The following is a 19220-nucleotide window of genomic DNA, read 5'->3' on the forward strand; positions in this document are numbered from 1 at the left end:
GTCCCCGATCACAGACCAAATCTGAATTAACTAATCTAACTAACTAATCACCGCCTCCTGGAGCAAAGTGTCCAGGTACCTTTCCCCCTCCCTGATTCAGCACAGTGTCTGCAGCTCGGACTCCAGCTCCTTAACTTGGATCTGAATTTCCTCGAGCTGCAAACGCTTGGTTCTTGCAAGATGTGTGGATGAGAGCGGGGACTGCAGGGAGGATGGGTGAATTGACCACGGCACCGTGGTACAGGGAGCCACACAAGTAGGGGAGGAAATGGGAACGTAGTAGTGGTAGTGGACAGAATAATTAGGGGGATACATACTGTTCTCTGCAGCTGTGAGTGAGAGTCCCAAAGGCTGTGTTGCCTGCCTGGTGCCAGGGTTAAGAATACGTCCTCGGGACTGGAGAGGAACTTGGAGGGGGAGGGGAGGGATCGAGTTGTCGTCAGCCATGTGTTCGCTCCAGATCACCTTAGTGTTCAGCAGCTCCCACATGCTGCAGCAGCAACACATTACCCATCCTGCCATCACTATCGTATTTTATTCAATTTATCAATTAATTACTCTAGTATCCCCACTCTTTACACTTTATTGTTAATTTTTTAATACACACCAGTATCAATCTTATATTTAACAAGCTATCCTTAAGAAAAAGAGAAATAAAGGACTAGAGATCTAAACACCTTATTTTTACTTTAAATACTAGAAATACTCACCAATCCTACTTAGCAATCAGCTGCTTTCCACGCTTTTTTCCCTCTCTCGCTCTTTAATGGTCTCATACTCTTTTCTCACTGTTAAAGGCCCTGCTCCTCTCTCTCTCTCTCGCTCTCTCTCGTTGCAAATGACCACACTGTTTCTCTCACAATCTATCACTGCGAAAGGCCCCGCTGTTTCTCTCACTTTCTTGCTATAAATGACCAGGCTGTTTCTCTCATACTCTCACTGGAAATGACCACACTGTTTCTCTCACTGTAAATGACCATGCTGTTTCCCTCACACTCTCTCACTGTAAATGACCATGCTGTTTCTCTCTCACTCTCTCACTGTAAATGACCACGCTGTTTCCCTCACACTCTCTCACTGTAAATGACCATGCTGTTTCCCTCACACTCTCTCACTGTAAATGACCATGCGGTTTCTGTCACACTCTCTGGCTGTAAATGACCACGCTGTTTCTCTCACTCTCTCACTGTAATGGCCCCACTCCTTTCTCACACTCTGGGTGTAAATGACCACCCTGTTTCTCTCACTGTAAATGACTATGTTGTTTCCCTCACACTCTCTCGGTGTAAATGACCACGCTCTTTCTCTCTCACTCTCTCCCTGTAAATGAGCATGCTGTTTCTCTGTCACTCTCTCGCTGTAAATGACACGTCTCTCACATTTTCTCACTGTAAATGACACGTCTCTCACAACTTCTCACTGTAAATGACCATGTTGTTTCTCTCTCTCTCTCTCTCACTGTAAATGACCACGTTGTTTCTCTCTCTCTCTCTCACTGTAACTGACTGCTGTTTTCCTCACACTCTCAGTGTAAATGACCACGCTCTTTCTCTCACACTCTCAGTGTAAATGACCACACTCTTTCTCTCTCACCCTCTGTAAATTACCACATTGTTTCTCTCTCACCCTCTCGCTGAAATGGCCGCTCTCCTCTCTCTCGCTGTAAATGACCACGCTGTTTCCTTCTCACTCTTTGGCTGTAAATGACCCCGCTCTTTCTCGCTATAAATGACCACGCTGTTTCCCTCTCACTCTTTGGCTGTAAATGACCCCGCTCTTTCTCGCTATAAATGACCACGCCATTTCCCTCTCACTCTTTGGCTGTAAATGACCCCGCTCTTTCTCACTATAAATGACCACGCTGTTTCCCTCTCACTCTTTGGCTGTAAATGACCCCGCTCTTTCTCGCTATAAATTACCACGCTGTTTCTCTCTCACTCTCGCTTTAATGGCCCCGCTGTTACTCTCTCGCTCTCTGGCTATAAATGACCACGTTGATTCTCTCACACTCTTTCGCTGTAAATGACCACACTGTTGTTCTCTTGCCCTCTGTTGTAAGTGACCATGTTGTTTCTCACAGTATCTCGCAGTAAAAGACCACGCTGTTTCTCTCACACCCCCTCGCTGTAAATGACCAGCCTGTTTCCCCCACTGTAAATGACTATGCTGTTTCCCTCACACTGTCTCGCTGTAAATGACCACACTGTTTTTTTCTCTCTCACTCTCTCCCTGTAAATGGCCACGCAGTTTCCCCCTCATTCTCTCGCTGTAAATGGCCCCATTCCCCTCCCACCCCCTCGCAATAAATGACCACGTTGTTTCTCTCACACTCTCTTACTGTAAATTACCATGTTATTTCCCTCTCACTTTCTCGCTGTAAAGGACCACGCCGTTTCTCTCTCACTCTCGGGATGTAAATGACCACACTTTTTCTCACACTCTCTCACTGTAAATTACCATGCTGTTTCCCTCACATATTCTTGCTGTAAATGACCACACTGTTTCTCTCTCACTCTCTCACTGTAAATGACTATGCTGTTTCCCTCACACTCTCTCACTATAAATGGCCCTGCTCCTCTGTGTCTCACTGTAAATGACCCTGCTGTGTCTCTCTCACTCTCCTGCTGTAAATTACCACGCTGTTTCTGTCTCACTCACCCACTGTAAATGAACACACTGTTTACCTCACACTGTCTCGCTGTAAATGGCTGCCTCTCTCTGTCCGTTGCTGTAAATGGCCACACTGTTTCTGTCACGCTCTCTCACTGTAAATGACCTGGCTGTTTCCCCCTCACTCTTTCACTCTAAATGACTCTGCTCCTCTCTCCCTCTCACTGTAAATAACCTGGCTGTTTCCCCCTTACTCTTTCACTTTAAATGACTCTGCTCCTCTCTCCCTCTCACTGTAAATGGCCCTGCTGTTTTCCTTGGGCTGTCATGCTGTAAATGACCTTGCTGTTCCTCTCTCACTCTCTTGCTGTAAATGACCACGCTGTTTCTCTCACACTCTCTTGCTGTAAATGGCCCTGCTCCTCACTCCCTCTCACTGTAAATGGTCCCGCTGTTTCCCTCACACTGATATGCTGTAAATGACCACGCTGTTGTTCTCTCACTCTCTGTTGCAAATGACTGCGCTGTTTCTCCCTCACTCTCGCTGTAAATGACCACGCTGTTTCTCTTGCTGTAAATGGCCACACTGTTTCTCTCTCACTCTCTCCCTGTAAATGACCACACCATTTCGCTAACTGTAAATGACCACGCTGTTGCTCTCTTACTCCCTTGCTGTAACTAACCACGCTGTTTCTCTCAAACTCTCACGCTGTAAATGACCACGCTACTCTTCTCTCACACTCTCATTGTAAATGACCACAGTGTTTCTCTCACACTCGTACTGTAAATGGCCCCTCCCGTCTCTCACACACTCTCTGTAAATGACCACAGTGTTTCTCTCACACTCGTACTGTAAATGGCCCCTCCCGTCTCACACACACTCTCTGTAAATGACCACAGTGTTTCTCTCACACTCGTACTGTAAATGGCCCCTCCCGTCTCACACACTCTCTCTGTAAATGACCACAGTGTTTCTCTCACACTTGCTGTAAAGGACCATGTTGTTTCCCTCACACTCTCTCCCTGTAAATGAACACGTTGTTTCTCTCACACTCGCTCACTGTAAATGACTGCGCTGTTTCTCTCAATGTAAATGACTACACTCTTTCCTTTATGCTCTCTCACTGTAAATGACCATGCTGTTTCTCTCTCACTCTCTCACTGTAAATGACCATGCTGTTTCTCTCACACTCTCTCACTGTAAATGACCATGCTGTTTCTCTCTCACTCTCTCACTGTAAATGACCATGCTGTTTCTCTCACACTCTCTCACTGTAAATGACCATGCTGTTTCTCTCACACTCTCTCACTGTAAATGACCATGCTGTTTCTTTCACACTCTCTCACTGTAAATGACCATGCTGTTTCTCTCACACTCTCTCACTGTAAATGACCATGCTGTTTCTCTCACTCTCTCACTGTAAGTGACCATGCTGTTTCTCTCACTGTAAATGACCATGCTGTTTCTCTCACTGTAAATGACCATGCTGTTTCTCTCACACTCTCTCACTGTAAATGACCATGCTGTTTCTCTCACACTCTCTCACTGTAAATGACCATGCTGTTTCTCTCACAATCTCTTGCTGTAAATGACCATACTGTTTGTCTCTCACTCTCACTGTAAATGACCATGCTGTTTCTCCCACTCTCACTGTTTCCCTCACACAGTCATGCTGTAAATGACTTCGCTGTTTATCTCACACTCTCTAGCTGTAAATGATCACGCAGTCTCTCTCACTCTCTCACTGTAAATGGCCCCAAGCCTCTCACTCTCTTGCTGTAAATGACCCCGCTGAGTCTCTCTCGCTCTCTTGCTGTAAATGACCCCGCTGAATCTCTCTCGCTCTCTTGCTGTAAATGACAGCACTGTTTCTCTCTCACTCACTCACTGTTAAATGCCCCGCTCCTCTCTCTGTCTCTGCCTGTAACTGACCACGTTGTTTCTCTCACACTCTCTCACTGTAAATGACCATGCTGTTCCCCCTCACTCTCTCGCTGTAAATGACCCCGCTCCTCTCTCCCTCTTACTGTAAATTGCTCCACTGTTTCCCTCACTGTCACGCTGTAAATGACTTTGCTGTTTTTCTCTCTCTCTCTCTCTCTCTCGCTGTAAATGACCCCGCTTCTCTCTCCCTCTCACTGTATATGACCCCGCTGTTTCACTCACACTGTCACGCTGTAAATGACCACGCTGTTTCCCCCTCATTCTTTCACTGTAAATGACCACGCTGTTTCTCTCTGTCTCTGGTTGTAAATGACCACGCTGTTTGTCTCACGCTCTCTTGGTGTGAATGACCAAGCTGTTTCTCACTCAATGTAAATGACCTCGCTGTTTCCCCCTCACTCTTTCGCTGTAAATAACCACGCTATTTCTCACTCACTCTCTGGCTGTAAATGACCTCGCTGTTTCCCTCAGACCTGCTCGCTGTAAATGACCACGTTGTTTCCCTCACGTCCTCCCACTGTAAATGACCATGTTGTTTCTCTCTCACTGTAAATGACCACGTTGTTTCTCTCTCACTGTAAATGACCACGTTGTTTCTCTCTCACTGTAAATGACCACGTGGTTTCTCTCACACTGTCATGCTGTAAATGACCACGCTGTTTCTCTCACACTCTCTTGCTGTAAATGACCCTGCTCCTCTTCTCCCCCTCACTGTAAATGACCCTGCTGATTCCCACACACTGTCAGGCTGTAAATGGCCACGCTATTTCTATCTCAGTCTCTGGCTGTAAACGATCACATTGTTTCTCTCGCACTCTCTCGCTGTAAATGACCATGCTGTTCCCCCTCACTCTCTCGCTGTAAATGACCCTGCTCCTCTCTCCCTCTCACTGTAAATTGCTCCGCTGTTTCCCTCACAGTCATGCTGTAAATTACTTTGCTGTTTCTCTCTCACTCTCTCGCTGTAAATGACCATGCTGTTTCGCTCACACTGTCACACTGTAAATGACCAGGCTGTTTCCCCCTCATTCTCTCTGTTTCTCTCTGTCTCTGGTTGTAAATGACCACGCTGGTTCTCTCTCACCCTCACTGTAAATGACCACATTGTTCCTCTCTCACTCTCTGGTTTTAAATGACCACGCTGTTTGTCTCACACTCTCTTGGTGTGAATGCCAAGCTGTTTCTTTCTCACTGTAAATGACCTCGCTATTTCCCCCTCATTCTTTCACTGTTAATAACCACGCTATTTCTCACTCACTCTCTGGCTGTAAATGACCACGTTGTTTCCCTCACACCCTCCCCCTGTAAATGAGCACATTGTTTTCCTCACACCCTCTCACTGTAAATGACCATGCTGTTGCTCACTCACTCTCTAGTTGTAAATGGCCCCGATCCTCTCACTCTCTTGCTGTAAATGAACCCCCTGTGTCTCTCACACTGTCAGGCTGTAAATGACCATGCTATTTCTCTCTTAGTCTCTGGCTGTAAATGATCACGTTGTTTCTCTCTCACTCTCTCGCTGTAAATGACTATGCTGTTGCTTTATCACTCTCTAGTTGTAAATGACTACGCTGTTTCCCTCCGACCCTCTCGCTGTAAGTGACCATGCCCTTTCTCTCTCACCCTCTCGCTGTAAATGACCATGCTGTTTTTCTCTCTCACTCTATTGCTGTAAATGACCACGCTGTTTCTTTCTCACTCTCCTTGCTTTAAATGACCACGCTGTTTCTCTCTCTCTATCGCTGTAAATGACCACACTTATTCCCCCCTGTCTCTCGCTGTAAACGACCCTGCTGTTTCTCTGTCACTCGCACTGTAATTGGCCCCACTCCTTTCACATTCTCTCGCTGTAAATGACCACAGTGTTTCCCTCACACTCTACCCCTGTAAATGACCACAGTGTTTCCCTCACACTCTACCCCTGTAAATGACCACAGTGTTTCTCTTTCAATCTCGCTGTAAATGACCACAGTGTTTCTCTCACACTCTCCCCCAGTAAATGACCACGTTGTTTCTCTCACACTCTGGCTGTAAATGACCCCACTGTTTCCCCCTCACTTTCTGGCTGCAAATGACTGTGCTGTTTCTCTCACTGTAAATGACTGCACTCTTTCCTTTATGCTCTCTTTCTGTAAATGACCATAGCGTTTTTTTCTCTCACTCTCTCGCTGTAAATGACCACTCTATTTCTCTTTCACTTTAAATGACCACGCTGTTTCTCCCACACTCTCTCATTCTAAATCATCATGCTGTTTCTCTCTTACTGTAAATGACCACGTTGTTTCTCTCACCCTCTTGCTGTAAATGGCCCCACTGTTTCTCTCACACACTCTTGCTGTAAATGACCCTGCTCCATCCACCTCACTGTAAATGATCCTGCTGATTCCCTCACACTGTCACGCTGTAAATGGCCACGCTATTTCTATCTCAGTCTCTGGCTGTATACGATCACATTGTTTCTCTCACACTGTCTCGCTATAAATGACCCTGCTCCTCTCTCCCTCTCACTGTAAATTGCTCCACTGTTTCCCTCACAGTCATGCAGTAAATTACTTTGCTGTTTCTCTCTCACTCTCTCGCTGTAAATGACCACGCTGTTTCGCTCACACTGTCACGCTGTAAATGACCAGGCTGTTTCCCCCTTATTCTTTCACTGTAAATGACCACACTGTTTCTCTCTGTCTCTGGTTGTAAATGACCACGCTGGTTCTCTCACCCTCACTGTAAATTACCACATTGTTCTTCTCTCACTCTCTGGTTTTAAATGACCACGCTGTTTGTCTCACACTCTCTTGGTGTGAATGACCAAGCTGTTTCTCTCTCACTGTAAATGACCTCGCTATTTCCCCCTCATTCTTTCACTGTTAATAACCACGCTATTTCTCACTCACTCTCTGGCTGTCAATGACCACAGTGTTTCCCTCACACTCTCCCCCTGTAAATGACCACAGTGTTTCTCTCTCACTCTCGCTGTAAATGACCACAGTGTTTCCCTCACACTCTCCGCCTGTAAATGGCCACGTTGTTTCTCTCACACTCTGGCTGTAAATGACCCCACTGTTTCCCCCTCACTTTCTGGCTGCAAATGACCACGCTGTTTCTCTCACTGTAAATGACTACACCGTTTCTTTCACACTCCCTCACTGTAAATGACCACGTTGATTCTCTCTCACTGTTTCCCTCACACTGTCACGCTGTAAATGACCACGCTGTTTCCCTCACACTGTCACGCTGTAAATGACCACGCTGTTTCCCTCACACTGTCACGCTGTAAATGACCACGCTGTTTCCCTCACACTGTCACGCTGTAAATGACCATGCTGTTTCGCTCACACTGTCACGCTGTAAATGACCACGCTGTTTCGCTCACACTGTCACGCTGTAAATGACCACGCTGTTTCACTCACACTGTCACGCTGTAAATGACCACGCTGTTTCCCCCTCATTCTTTCACTGTAAATTACCACACTGTTTCTCTCTGTCTCTGGTTGTAAATGACCACGCTGGTTCTCTCTCACCCTCACTGTATATGACCACATTGTTCTTCTCTCACTCTCTGGTTTTAAATGACCACGCTGTTTGTCTCATACTCCCTTGGTGTGAATGACCAAGCTGTTTCTCTCTCACTGAAAAAGTCCTCGCTATTTCCCCCTCATTCTTTCACTGTTAATAACCACGCTATTTCTCACTCACTCTCTGGCTGTAAATGACCACGTTGTTTCCCTCACACCCTCTCGCTGTAAATGAGCACATTGTTTCCCTCACACCCTCTCACTGTAAATGACCACATTGTTTCCCTCACACCCTCTCACTGTAAATGACCATGCTGTTGCTCACTCACTCTCTAGTTGTAAATGGCCCTGATCCTCTCACTCTCTTGCTGTAAATGACCCCCCCTGTGTGTCTCATGCTCTCTCGCTGTAAATGACAACACTGTTTTTCTCTCACTCACTCTCTGTTAAATGCCCCACTCCTCTCTCTCTCTCTCTCTCTCTGGCTGTAAATGACAACTCTGTTTCCCCCTCACTCTCTCACTGTAAATGAGCACGCTGTTTCTTTCTCACTGTAAATGATCATGCTTTTTCTCTCACACTCCTCTTGCTGTAAATGACACTGCTCCTCTCTCCCTCTCGCTATAAATGGCCCCACTGTTTCCCTCACACTGTCACGCTGTAAATGACCACGCTGTTTCTCTCTCACTCTCTGGCTGTAAGTGACCACGCTGTTTCTCTCACACTGTCACGCTGTAAATGACCACGCTGTTTCTCTCACACTGTCACCCTGTAAATGACCACGCTGTTCCTCTCTTGCTGTAAATGACCCTGTTCCTCTCTCCCCATCACTGTAAATGACCCTGCTGATTCCATCACCCTGTCATGCTGTAAATGACCACGCTATTTCTCTCTCTGTCTCTGGTTGTAAACGATCACATTGTTTCTCTCTCACTCTCTCGCTGTAAATGACCATGCTGTTTTTCTCTCTCACTCTATCACTGTAAATGACCACGCTTATTCCCCTCAGTCTATCGCTGTAAATGACCACGTTGTTTCCCTCATACTCTCCCCTGTAAATGACCACAGTGTTTCTCTCACACTCTCCCCCTGTAAATGACCACGTTGTTTCTCTCACTCTGTGACTGTAAATGACTCCACTGTTTCCCCCTCACTTTCTGGCTGCAAATGACTGCGTTGTTTCTCTCACTGTAAATGACTACACTCTTTCCTTCACGACCTCTTTCTGTAAATGACCATGATGTTTTTCTCCCTCACTCTCTCACTGTAAATGACCACGCTGTTTCTCTCACACTCTCTCAATTTAGTGACCACGCTGTTTCCTCCTCACTCTCTCACGACAAATGACCCTGTTCCTCTCTCCCTCTCGCTGTCAATGGCTCCGTTGTTTCCCTCACACTGTCACGCTGTAAATGACCACGCTGTTTCTCTCTCAATCTCTCGCTGTAAATGACCACGCTGTTTCTCTTACTGTAAATGACTACGCTGTTTCCCTCAGACCCTCTCGCTGTAAGTGACCATGCTGTTTCTCTCTCACTCTCTCGCTGTAAATGACTATGCTGTTGCTCTATCACTCTCTAGTTGTAAATGACCACACTGTTTCCCTCAGACCCTCTCGTTGTAAGTGACCATGCCCTTTCTCTCTCACCCTCTCGCTGTAAATGACCACGCTGTTTTTCTCTCTCACTCTCTCACCGTAAATGACCACGCTGTTTCTTTCTCACTCTATTGCTGTAAATGACCACGCTGTTTCTTTCTCACTCTCCTTGCTTTAAATGACCACGCTGTTTCTCTCTCACTCTATTGCTGTAAATGACCACGCTGTTTCTCTCTCACTCTATTGCTGTAAATGACCACGCTGTTTCTTTCTCACTCTCCTTGCTTTAAATGACCATGCTGTTTCTCTCACACTCTATCGCTGTAAATGACCACGCTATTCAACCCAGTCTCTCGTTGTAAACGACCCTGCTGTTTCTCTGTCACTCGCTCTGTAATTGGCCCCGCTCCTTTCACATTCTCTCGCTGTAAATGACCACAGTGTTTCCCTCACACTCTCCCCCTGTAAATGACCACAGTGTTTCTCTCTCACTCTCGCTGTAAATGACCACAGTGTTTCCCTCACACTCTCCCCCTGTAAATGACCACATTGTTTCTCTCACACTCTGGCTGTAAATGACCCCATTGTTTCCCCCTCACTTTCTGGCTGCAAATGACCACACTGTTTCTCTCACTGTAAATGACTACACTCTTTCTTTCTCACTCCCTCACTGTAAATGACCACGTTAATTCTCTCTCACTCTCTCACTGTTTCCCTCACACTGTCACGCTGTAAATGACCACGCTGTTTCTCTTACTGTAAATGACTACGCTGTTTCCCTCAGACCCTCTCGCTATAAGTGACCACGCTGTTTCTCTCTCACTTTCTCGCTGTAAATGACTATGCTGTTGCTCTATCACTCTCTAGTTGTAAATGACTATGCTGTTTCCCTCAGACCCTTTCGCTGTAAGTGACCATGCTCTTTCTCTCTCACCCTCTCGCTGTAAATGACCACGCTGTTTATCTCAGTGTAAATGACTACGCTGTTTCCCTCAGACCCTCTGGCTGTAAATGACCACGCTGTTTCTCATTCTCCTTGCTTTAAATGACCACGCTGTTTTTCTCTCTCACTCTATCGCTGTAAATGTCCACGCTGTTTGTTTCTTTCTCACTCTCCTTGCTTTAAATGACCACGCTGTTTCTCTCTCACTCTATCGCTGTAAATGACCACGCTTACTCCCCCCAGTCTCTTGCTGTAAACGACCCTGCTGTTTCTCTGTCACTCGCACTGTAATTGGCCCCGCTCCTTTCACAATCTCTCGCTGTAAATGACTACGCTGTTTCCCTCAGACCCTCTCGCTGTAAGTGACCATGCCCTTTCTCACCCTCTCGCTGTAAATGACCACGCTGTTTTTCCTTCTCACTCTATCGCTGTAAATGAGCACGCTGTTTCTCTCTCACTCTAACGCTGTAAATGACCACGCTTATTCCCCCCAGTCTCTCGCTGTAACCGACCCTGCTGTTTCTCTGTCACTCGCACTGGAATTGGCCCCGCTCCTTTCACAATCTCTCGCTGTTAAAGACCACGCTGTTTCTCTCACTGTAAATGACTATGCTGTTTCCCTCAGACCCTCTCGCTGTAAATGACCACGCTGTTTCTCTCTCACTCTCTCGATGTAAATAACTATTCTATTGCTCTATCACTCTCTAGTTGTAAATGACTATGCTGTTTCCCTCAGACCCTCTCGCTGTAAGTGACCATGCCCTTTCCCTCTCACCCTCTCGCTGTAAATGACCACGCTGTTTCTCTCTCACTCTATTGCTTCAAATGACCACGCTGTTTCTTTCTCACTCTCCTTGCTTTAAATGACCACGCTGTTTCTCACTCTATCGCTGTAAATGACCATGCTTATTCCCCCCCAGTCTCTCGCTGTAAACGACCCTGCTGTTTCTCTGTCACTCGCACTGTAATTGGCCCCGCTCCTTTCACATTCTTTCGCTGTAAATGACCACAGTGTTTCTCTCTCACTCTCACTGTAAATGACCTCAGTGTTTCCCTCACACTCTCCCCCTGTAAATGACCACTTGTTTCTCTCACACTCTGGCTGTAAATGACCCCACTGTTTCCCCCTCACTTTCTGGCTGCAAATGACCACACTGTTTCTCTCACTGTAAATGACTACACTCTTTCTTTCACACTCCCTCACTGTACATGACCACGTTGATTCTCTCTCACTCTCTCACTGTTTCCCTCACACTGTCACGCTGTAAATGACCTACGCTGTTTCCCTCAGACCCTCTCGTTGTAAGTGACCATGCCCTTTCTCTCACCCGCTCGCTGTAAATGACCACGCTGTTTTTCTCTCTCACTCTATCGCTGTAAATGGCCACGCTATTTCTATCTCCGTCTCCGGCTGTAAACGATCACATTGTTTCTCTCACACTCTTCCCCTGTAAATGACCACGTTGTTTCTCACACTCTGGCTGTAAATGACCCCACTGTTTCCCCCTCACTTTCTGGCTGTAAATGACTGTGCTGTTTCTCTCACTGTAAATGACTACACTCTTTCCTTTATGCTCTCTTTCTGTAAATGACCATAGTATTTTTTTCTCTCACTCTCTCACTGTAAATGACCACTCTATTTCTTCCACACACTCTCATTCTAAATCATCATGCTGTTTCTCTCTCGCTGTAAATGACCACGTGGTTTCTCTCACACTCTCTTGCTGTAAATGACACTGCTCCTATCTCCCTCTCGCTGTAAATGGCCCCGCTGTTTCCCTTACATTCTCTTGCTGTAAATGACCACGCGGTTTCTCTCTCACTCTGGCTGTAAATGACCACGCTGTTTCTCTCACACTCTCTTGCTGTAAATGACGCTGCTCCTCTCTCCCCCTCACTGTAATTGACCCTGCTGATTCCCTCACACTGTCACGCTATAAATGGCCACGCTATTTCTATCTCAGTCTCTGGCTGTAAATGATCACATTGTTTCTCTCTCACTCTCTCGCTGTAAATGACCATGCTGGTCCCCCTCACTCTCTCGCTGTAAATGACCCTGCTCCTCTCTCCCTCTCACTGTAAATTGCTCCGCTGTTTCCCTCACAGTCATGCTGTAAATTACTTTGCTGTTTCTCTCTCACTCTCTTGCTGTATATGACCACGCTGTTTCGCTCACACTGTCACGCTGTAAATGACCACGCTGTTTCTCTTACTGTAAATGACCATGCAGTATCTCTCTCACTCTCTCACTGTATATGGCCACGCTGTTTCTCTCACTCTCTCACTGTAAATCACCATGCTGTTTCTCTCACTGTAAATGACCATGCTATTTCTCTCCCTGTAAATGACCACACTGTTTCCCTCACACTCTCTCAATGTAAATGACCACACTGTTTCTCTCACACTCTCTTGCTGTCAATGGCCATGTTGTTTCTCTCACACACTCTCAGTACTATGTGCTCTCCGTGTTTGCCCCAGAGGGGGAAGGAAAGGACAGTGTCTGACCTACTGCCCTACCCAGTCCCAGAGGAGGAAAGGACACCTTCTGACCCACTGTCCCACCCAGTCCCAGAGGTGGAAAGGACAGAGTCTGACCCACTGTCCCACCCAGTCCCAGAGGGGGAAAGGACAGAGTCTGACCCACTGTCCCACCCAGTCCCAGAGGGGGAAAGGATAGAGTCTGACCCACCAAGTCCTGATTGTGTGTTTCTTGTAACATCTCCCTATATTACTGATTATTTACCAGACTGTGTGACTGGACTTTCCAGTTTCTGAACTGTTATCCTTTTGTCCTTTTTATTAGAATGGAAGAAAAATTTTCTGAAGATCAAGAAACTTGTTCTGATTGGTGGACCAGACGACGGAGTCATAACCCCGTGGCAGTCGAGGTACAAGTCAGCCTGTTTGGCTGAGGGGTGGGGATGTGGAGTGTGAGTGGGCATGTGGATGGAGGCTGCCCCCTGTTGGCAGATTTGTGTGTGCCAACCTCCCACTGCCTTGGGCTGAACCATAGTCTCCAGATCACTGTCGGCATCAGAATCTGTTCCCTGTGCTGGACTGTGAGTTACTGAAGGCGATCAAAATAAGAGATTTACGTAAATGATGTCAGAACTGAGAGATTATCAATATCCAGGAAAGGTGTCTTGGGGCCATCCGTATAAGATAGTCACTAATAAATCCGACAGGGAATTCAGGCGAAATGTTTCTACCTAGAGAATGCTCAGAATGTGGAACAGAGAGGTTGGGGGAATGGTGTAGCTCTATTTAAGGGATAGTGGATAAACAGATGAGGGAGAAAGGGATAGAAAGGTATGTTGGTAGGATCAGATGAGGTTGGTGGGAGGAAGTTCGTGTGGAGTCTCCAGTTATCCTAAATGGTCTGTTTGTGCTGTTAATTCTGGGTTTGTGTCCAGTGGCCTGGAAGATGGTTACATTGAACACCCGAGATTTAACAAAATGCCAGAACAGCTGGGAGTGATGGACAGGAGAGAAACCAATCAATCAAATCAAACTGTTCATAAAATTATTAAACCTTGTGAGAAAGAACTTTTAAAAATACTCCCAGTTCTTGGTGGGAAGTGGTTGTGGCCACGAGAGTCTATGACTGATGATGAACAGGGTTTTTGTCTCTCCTTCCACTTTGACTCCCAGACTTTCTGACTCACTCTCTCCTGGTCCCTCTCCTAATTTGGAGGGTTCAGCACAGTCTGTCCCCGATTATGGGACTGTCTGAGATCGGCAATCCCTAACCCCATCCCCCACTTCACCCTCTGACAGTAATTCACTGGGCCTCCCCCTCCCATCGCTCTGTCACTCGCTGAATGTTTTATATTAATTGAAACCCCTTCCTGACAGATTATTTCTTTTCCAGTCATTTTGGATTTTACAATGAGAACGAGACGGTGGTGGATATGAGAGAGCAGCTGGTGAGTTATTGAGCGCTCACGGCAATGAGCTATGGGGAGGGATGTGGAGGGAGGTAATGGTGAATGTGGATCCTCAGGGATTTCCTCTCAATACATGAGATCCTACCCACATTTCTTCCAGAATATTCCTGGGCCATGGGAGCCTTTTTGGCAGATTTGCCAAGTCTCCCTCCCCCTCTGCTATTCCACAGTAACCATTTACACCTCCTCGAGACCCATCTTTTGTTCCTTTACTTGTCTCATCACCATCTCCCTTTGCCTTGCCTGATCACCCCTTTTCTCATTTTAATCATTGCTGCCCTCGGCCCCATCATAGACCCTCCCTTTCATATTCCCCCTTTCCCCCGGCTCCATATTTCAGATAAAGTTGTTTCATCTGTAACAGTTCTTCCAGAAGGTCATCGAACTGAAAGATTATTTCTGTTTCTCTCTCCACCTATCCTGCCCGTTGTTTCCAACATTTTCTGTTTTATTTGAGATTTCCAGCATGTGCAGTGTTTTGCTTTTGGTTTTATGCAGTTGTTCAGCGCCTTAGTCCCTTTGGGCTAGGAGGGGGTGTGTGGCTTCTGTGTCACTCTTTTGTATGTCTTAGGAGGATGAGAAAAGGTCCTGATGGTTGGATAACGGGGCATTGGTGGATGGAGGATTAGAATTTGAGAATGAAAGTAAAATTAGATAGTGCAACACCACCACCGACTGGCTGGGAATGGTTTTGCAAGAATAACATTAGATTTTTAAAAAAGTGGTGCAAGAGTTCCACCTAATGGCTGCTGGGGATATTGCAACATCACGTTTCCCTGTTCAATTCTTAACCAGCGGGTAACATTGTTGTTAGATTGTACTATATGAATATCGTTTACATGGGACAACAGCGGTACGTGTCAGCAAAACAGTAAACCCCAAACCACAAATTGTCTACAAATTTATTTTTAACTTAGTCATTTCTCAGAATCTTTTATGTCGTTTAGCAAAGAAAAGGAGCAGGCCATTTAGACCCCCGAATTTGTTTCGCCATTCAATTAGATCAGTCAACTTCTAGTACCTTAGTCATTACTTCACTAATGGTAGGGCTCCTGGGTTACTCTATTGACGTTTTTTAACTTCAACAACTTTAAAATTAAAACATACTATTTTTCATGGGGCAACACCGCCATCTGCTGGCTGACTTCGATGTTCCACAAATTTATTTTCGCGCTGCATTACCGGTTTTGGACACCTGGTGGTGCTATTGTATCGCTTCCCACGCCGCACCCCCCCCCCCCCCCCCCCCGGCCATACTTTGTTGATCGTTGGGCTACTCTATTCTGTTGACTGATTTACTAAACTTTAAATAAATAATGCAAAGTGTATTCCTGTTTGTGCCAGAAAATGGGACTGTGTAGATATTTGGTGTTGTAAATTAAGTAAATAAAAATTCTTTAGACGCTGGAAATACAAAACACAGGAGAAGCTCAGCAAGAGAAACTTAGCAGAAGAAACATCCCCTCCCCGAGGCACCTTTCCATTCAAGTGTGGGAGATGCAACACTTGGCCTTTTACCTCCTCCCTTCTCACCATCCCCAAACTCCTAGGTGAAACAGTGATTTACTGTTCTGTTGAAGAGTCATGCGGACTCTAAACGTTAACTGTGCTCCTCTCCGCAGATGCTGCCAGACCTGCTGAGTTTTTCCAGGTGTTTTTGTTTTTGTGTCAGTGATTTACTGTACTGCTTTCAAGTTGGTATACTGCATTCACTGCTTATGATGTGGTCTCTCTAAATGCAGATTGCCAAATGCAGAAATGTCCAGTGTGCTGGCATGACCCAGAGCTTCTAGTCGCGATTGGCACTAAATGACATTTGGCCGCAGTACCGTTTTCCGCCAGCCAGTGGCAGTGCTGTACCATGTAAAAATAATTATTTTATAGAAGTCGGATAATTTATTGACCGCAGTACCGTTCACCGCCAACAGGTGGTAATATTGCACCGATTATATTTCAACTGCGGTTAAGAAGTTAAATTAGAAACAGAGATCGCTGAAACGGTCAGGAAATTGTAGGTTAAAGTTTGGACTGAAGGCTCTTTATTGATCCTTTAAAATATTGTGGAATAATAACGGCAATGAGAAGTTGTGGGGGAGGATGGAAACTTGGGAATTCCCCCAAAGAGATCAATCTTTGCGCCCCCCACCCTCAGCTTCTTCACATTACATCATCTGAAAACATAAGGCTGGTTCCTCATGAACACTGAGGTCAACCCCTCCTCTTCATCTGTGCTGTAAAACTGCTTGTCCAACATACACTTTTGGATGAGCTAAAATTTCCTTCTGCTAAACCTCAAAAAGATCTTTGGTCTCTGCCACAAACTTCATTCACTGATCACTAAGTCTAATCCTTCTCCACGTTCTCTGTTGGGTTGAACCAGATTATTTGCAGCCATGATGTCCTATTTAACCTTGAGCAGAGATTCAGACCACAAATCCTTACCATCACCAAAACTCGCTAATTCCAACACATCCCCTGACTCCAGCCCTGCCTCAGCTCATCGGTTCAAACCCTTAATGACTTTATCCTCTTTTGATTTGATTATTACTTAAGATGCCAAGGGCCTGAGCTCTCTAATTTCCCCCATAATCCTCTCAACCTCTCCTTCCTCCTTTTAAGTTGCCCCTTAAAACCTGACTCTTTGACCATGTCTTTTGGTTGTCTACCTGAATATTCCCTCATGTGGGTCAGTGTTAAATTTGATGTTCATGTGAAGTGTTTTGGAATATTTTACTATATTAAAGGTGATATATAAATGCAAGTTGTTCTCGTGACCACCCCGCCCCCCACCTTCCACACGCCATAAACATCAGCTCACCCAAAACTGCAGGCTGTATCCTAACTCTCACCACGTCCAGTTCAACCATTACCCCTGTGCTCACTAACTTGCATTGGCTCCAGATTCCCCAGCATTTCTAATTTAAAACTCTCATCCTCATGTTGAAATGCTGCCATGGCCTTACCTCCTCCCAACCCTAATCAATTCCAGACCCACAACCCTCTGAAACCTTTATTCTTCCAATTCTGGCCTCTTTGTGCTTCCCAACATTAATCGCTCCATCATTAGCGACTGTGCCTTCAGCCAGCTGGGTCTGAAGCTCACAATTATCTCCCTGCACCTCTCTGCCTCTTTTACCCTCTCTCCTCCTTCGAGATGCTCCCTAAAACAAAGATCCCTGATCAAGATATTGATCACCTGTCCTCATATCTCCTGCTTTGGCTTTATGTACATTTTTGTAGTGTTACTCATATGTCAAGACATTTTCTATGTTAAATTGTGGTATAAATGCACCTCATTGCTGCAATGAGGGAATTATCCTATGAGAAATAAAGGTGAGCGAGTAGTGGGCAGTGTAAGAGAAAGCTGGCGTTACTCTCTCTAAACGTCTGACTGACTGGGTTTTACCTGGTTCTTCGTCCTTCGCTGGTTCAGTTGTATTTTGGGAGCCCACCCTGTGAACTATAGCCTGAGCTCTAGGACTTTGGTGAGAATGCACTTGGCACACACACTGTGATGGAATTGACTCCTATTACCCTGTAAGTGTTTATCCTTCTGTCTGCCTTCTGAGAGGAAACTGTTCGAGACCAGTGAATGCAGTTGCCAGGAAAGTTATTTAATGGAGCGCGAATGTTTTATTTTACTATTTCTTTCTGACTTCTTTGTTTCTGAAGACACTGACCCATGTTGCAATGGGGAGTTTAATGGGTTGCTGTCGACAGTGTTACATTGGTTGCTGGGTTGACTGAGGGGCAGAGTTCCAGGGACAAAGTAGCCTTCAATATCTAGCCTAAGTAATCAGACTGAGCAGAGAGAATCACAGCCATGCCGGGGTTTGATGTTTATTCAGACCCATGTGTAATGCTGTGTGAAAGCTGCACTCTCTAAATGAAATAAAACATATGCTTTCTCTTTCCATCCAGGTTTACATCAAGGATACGTTTGGTCTGAAAAGCCTGGACGCCAGGGGGGCCATTAACACTTTTGTAGTTAACAATGTGCATCACACCAAGTGGCACTCCAACCGAACCGTGTTTGACAACTGCATTGTCAAATGGCTCACGTAAAAATAAATAAGCTGGACATCCATGTAGTCAGGGGTGGGCGAACTGTGAACTCGGTGCATACAACAAACCAAACTGAAAGCCACAAAGAAGTGCCCTCTGCAGATGGTGAGGGAGAGACTCCAGACCTGGAAGCTTTTCTGGGGGTCCCCAGTGTAAATACAATGACAATCGACACTGGAGGCTGATCTCAGAGGCTGGATCTCATCAGGTAGCACCAGTGCCTGTTTTAACTGCTTCAGTGTGTGACCGATGGGGAGGGGAACAGTGCCATCCACTGATGAAATCCAATCCAGGGAGGAAGAATTCCCACTTTCAGGCTGAGAATTGGCAAAGAGTTTACGAGTTTATTTGTTACCGCCTCTGGCTTTTTCCTCTCCCCACCCTCCACTCCTATTCCCCACTGAGAGGTGAAGCCAATAGGGAACCTTCTCCGATGCTGCTTTCTAAGGAGAATGCTAACCATGTGGCTTGAATCTTTGCAAACCATTTTTCAAATTGATTTTAAATGCGATAATAATGCTCGATGACTACCTCAGGTATTCTGCTCATTGACCCTTAAACAAACACTAACTAAACGGAGCGGACAGGTTGAGAAGAGGCA

The 19220-nt window shown here is 45.9% G+C and overlaps 1 protein-coding gene across 1 annotated transcript in view; it reads left to right on the plus strand.

Moving 5' to 3' along the window:
* The window catches only part of LOC144695615 (lysosomal thioesterase PPT2-A-like), a 42241-nt gene extending 23472 nt beyond the window's left edge, over positions 1 to 18769 (plus strand). Inside the window, exons 6-8 of the mRNA XM_078566510.1 lie at positions 13411 to 13495; positions 14479 to 14533; positions 18476 to 18769. Of these exons, the coding sequence (XP_078422636.1) occupies positions 13411 to 13495; positions 14479 to 14533; positions 18476 to 18619 (284 nt within the window). The 3' untranslated portion in view covers positions 18620 to 18769. The remainder of the gene's footprint in view (positions 1 to 13410; positions 13496 to 14478; positions 14534 to 18475) is intronic.
* The last annotated feature ends 451 nt before the right edge of the window (positions 18770 to 19220 follow it).

Source organism: Cetorhinus maximus, chromosome 21 (genome assembly GCF_964194155.1).
Source record: "Cetorhinus maximus chromosome 21, sCetMax3.hap1.1, whole genome shotgun sequence".
Classification (NCBI taxonomy): Eukaryota; Metazoa; Chordata; class Chondrichthyes; order Lamniformes; family Cetorhinidae; genus Cetorhinus; species Cetorhinus maximus.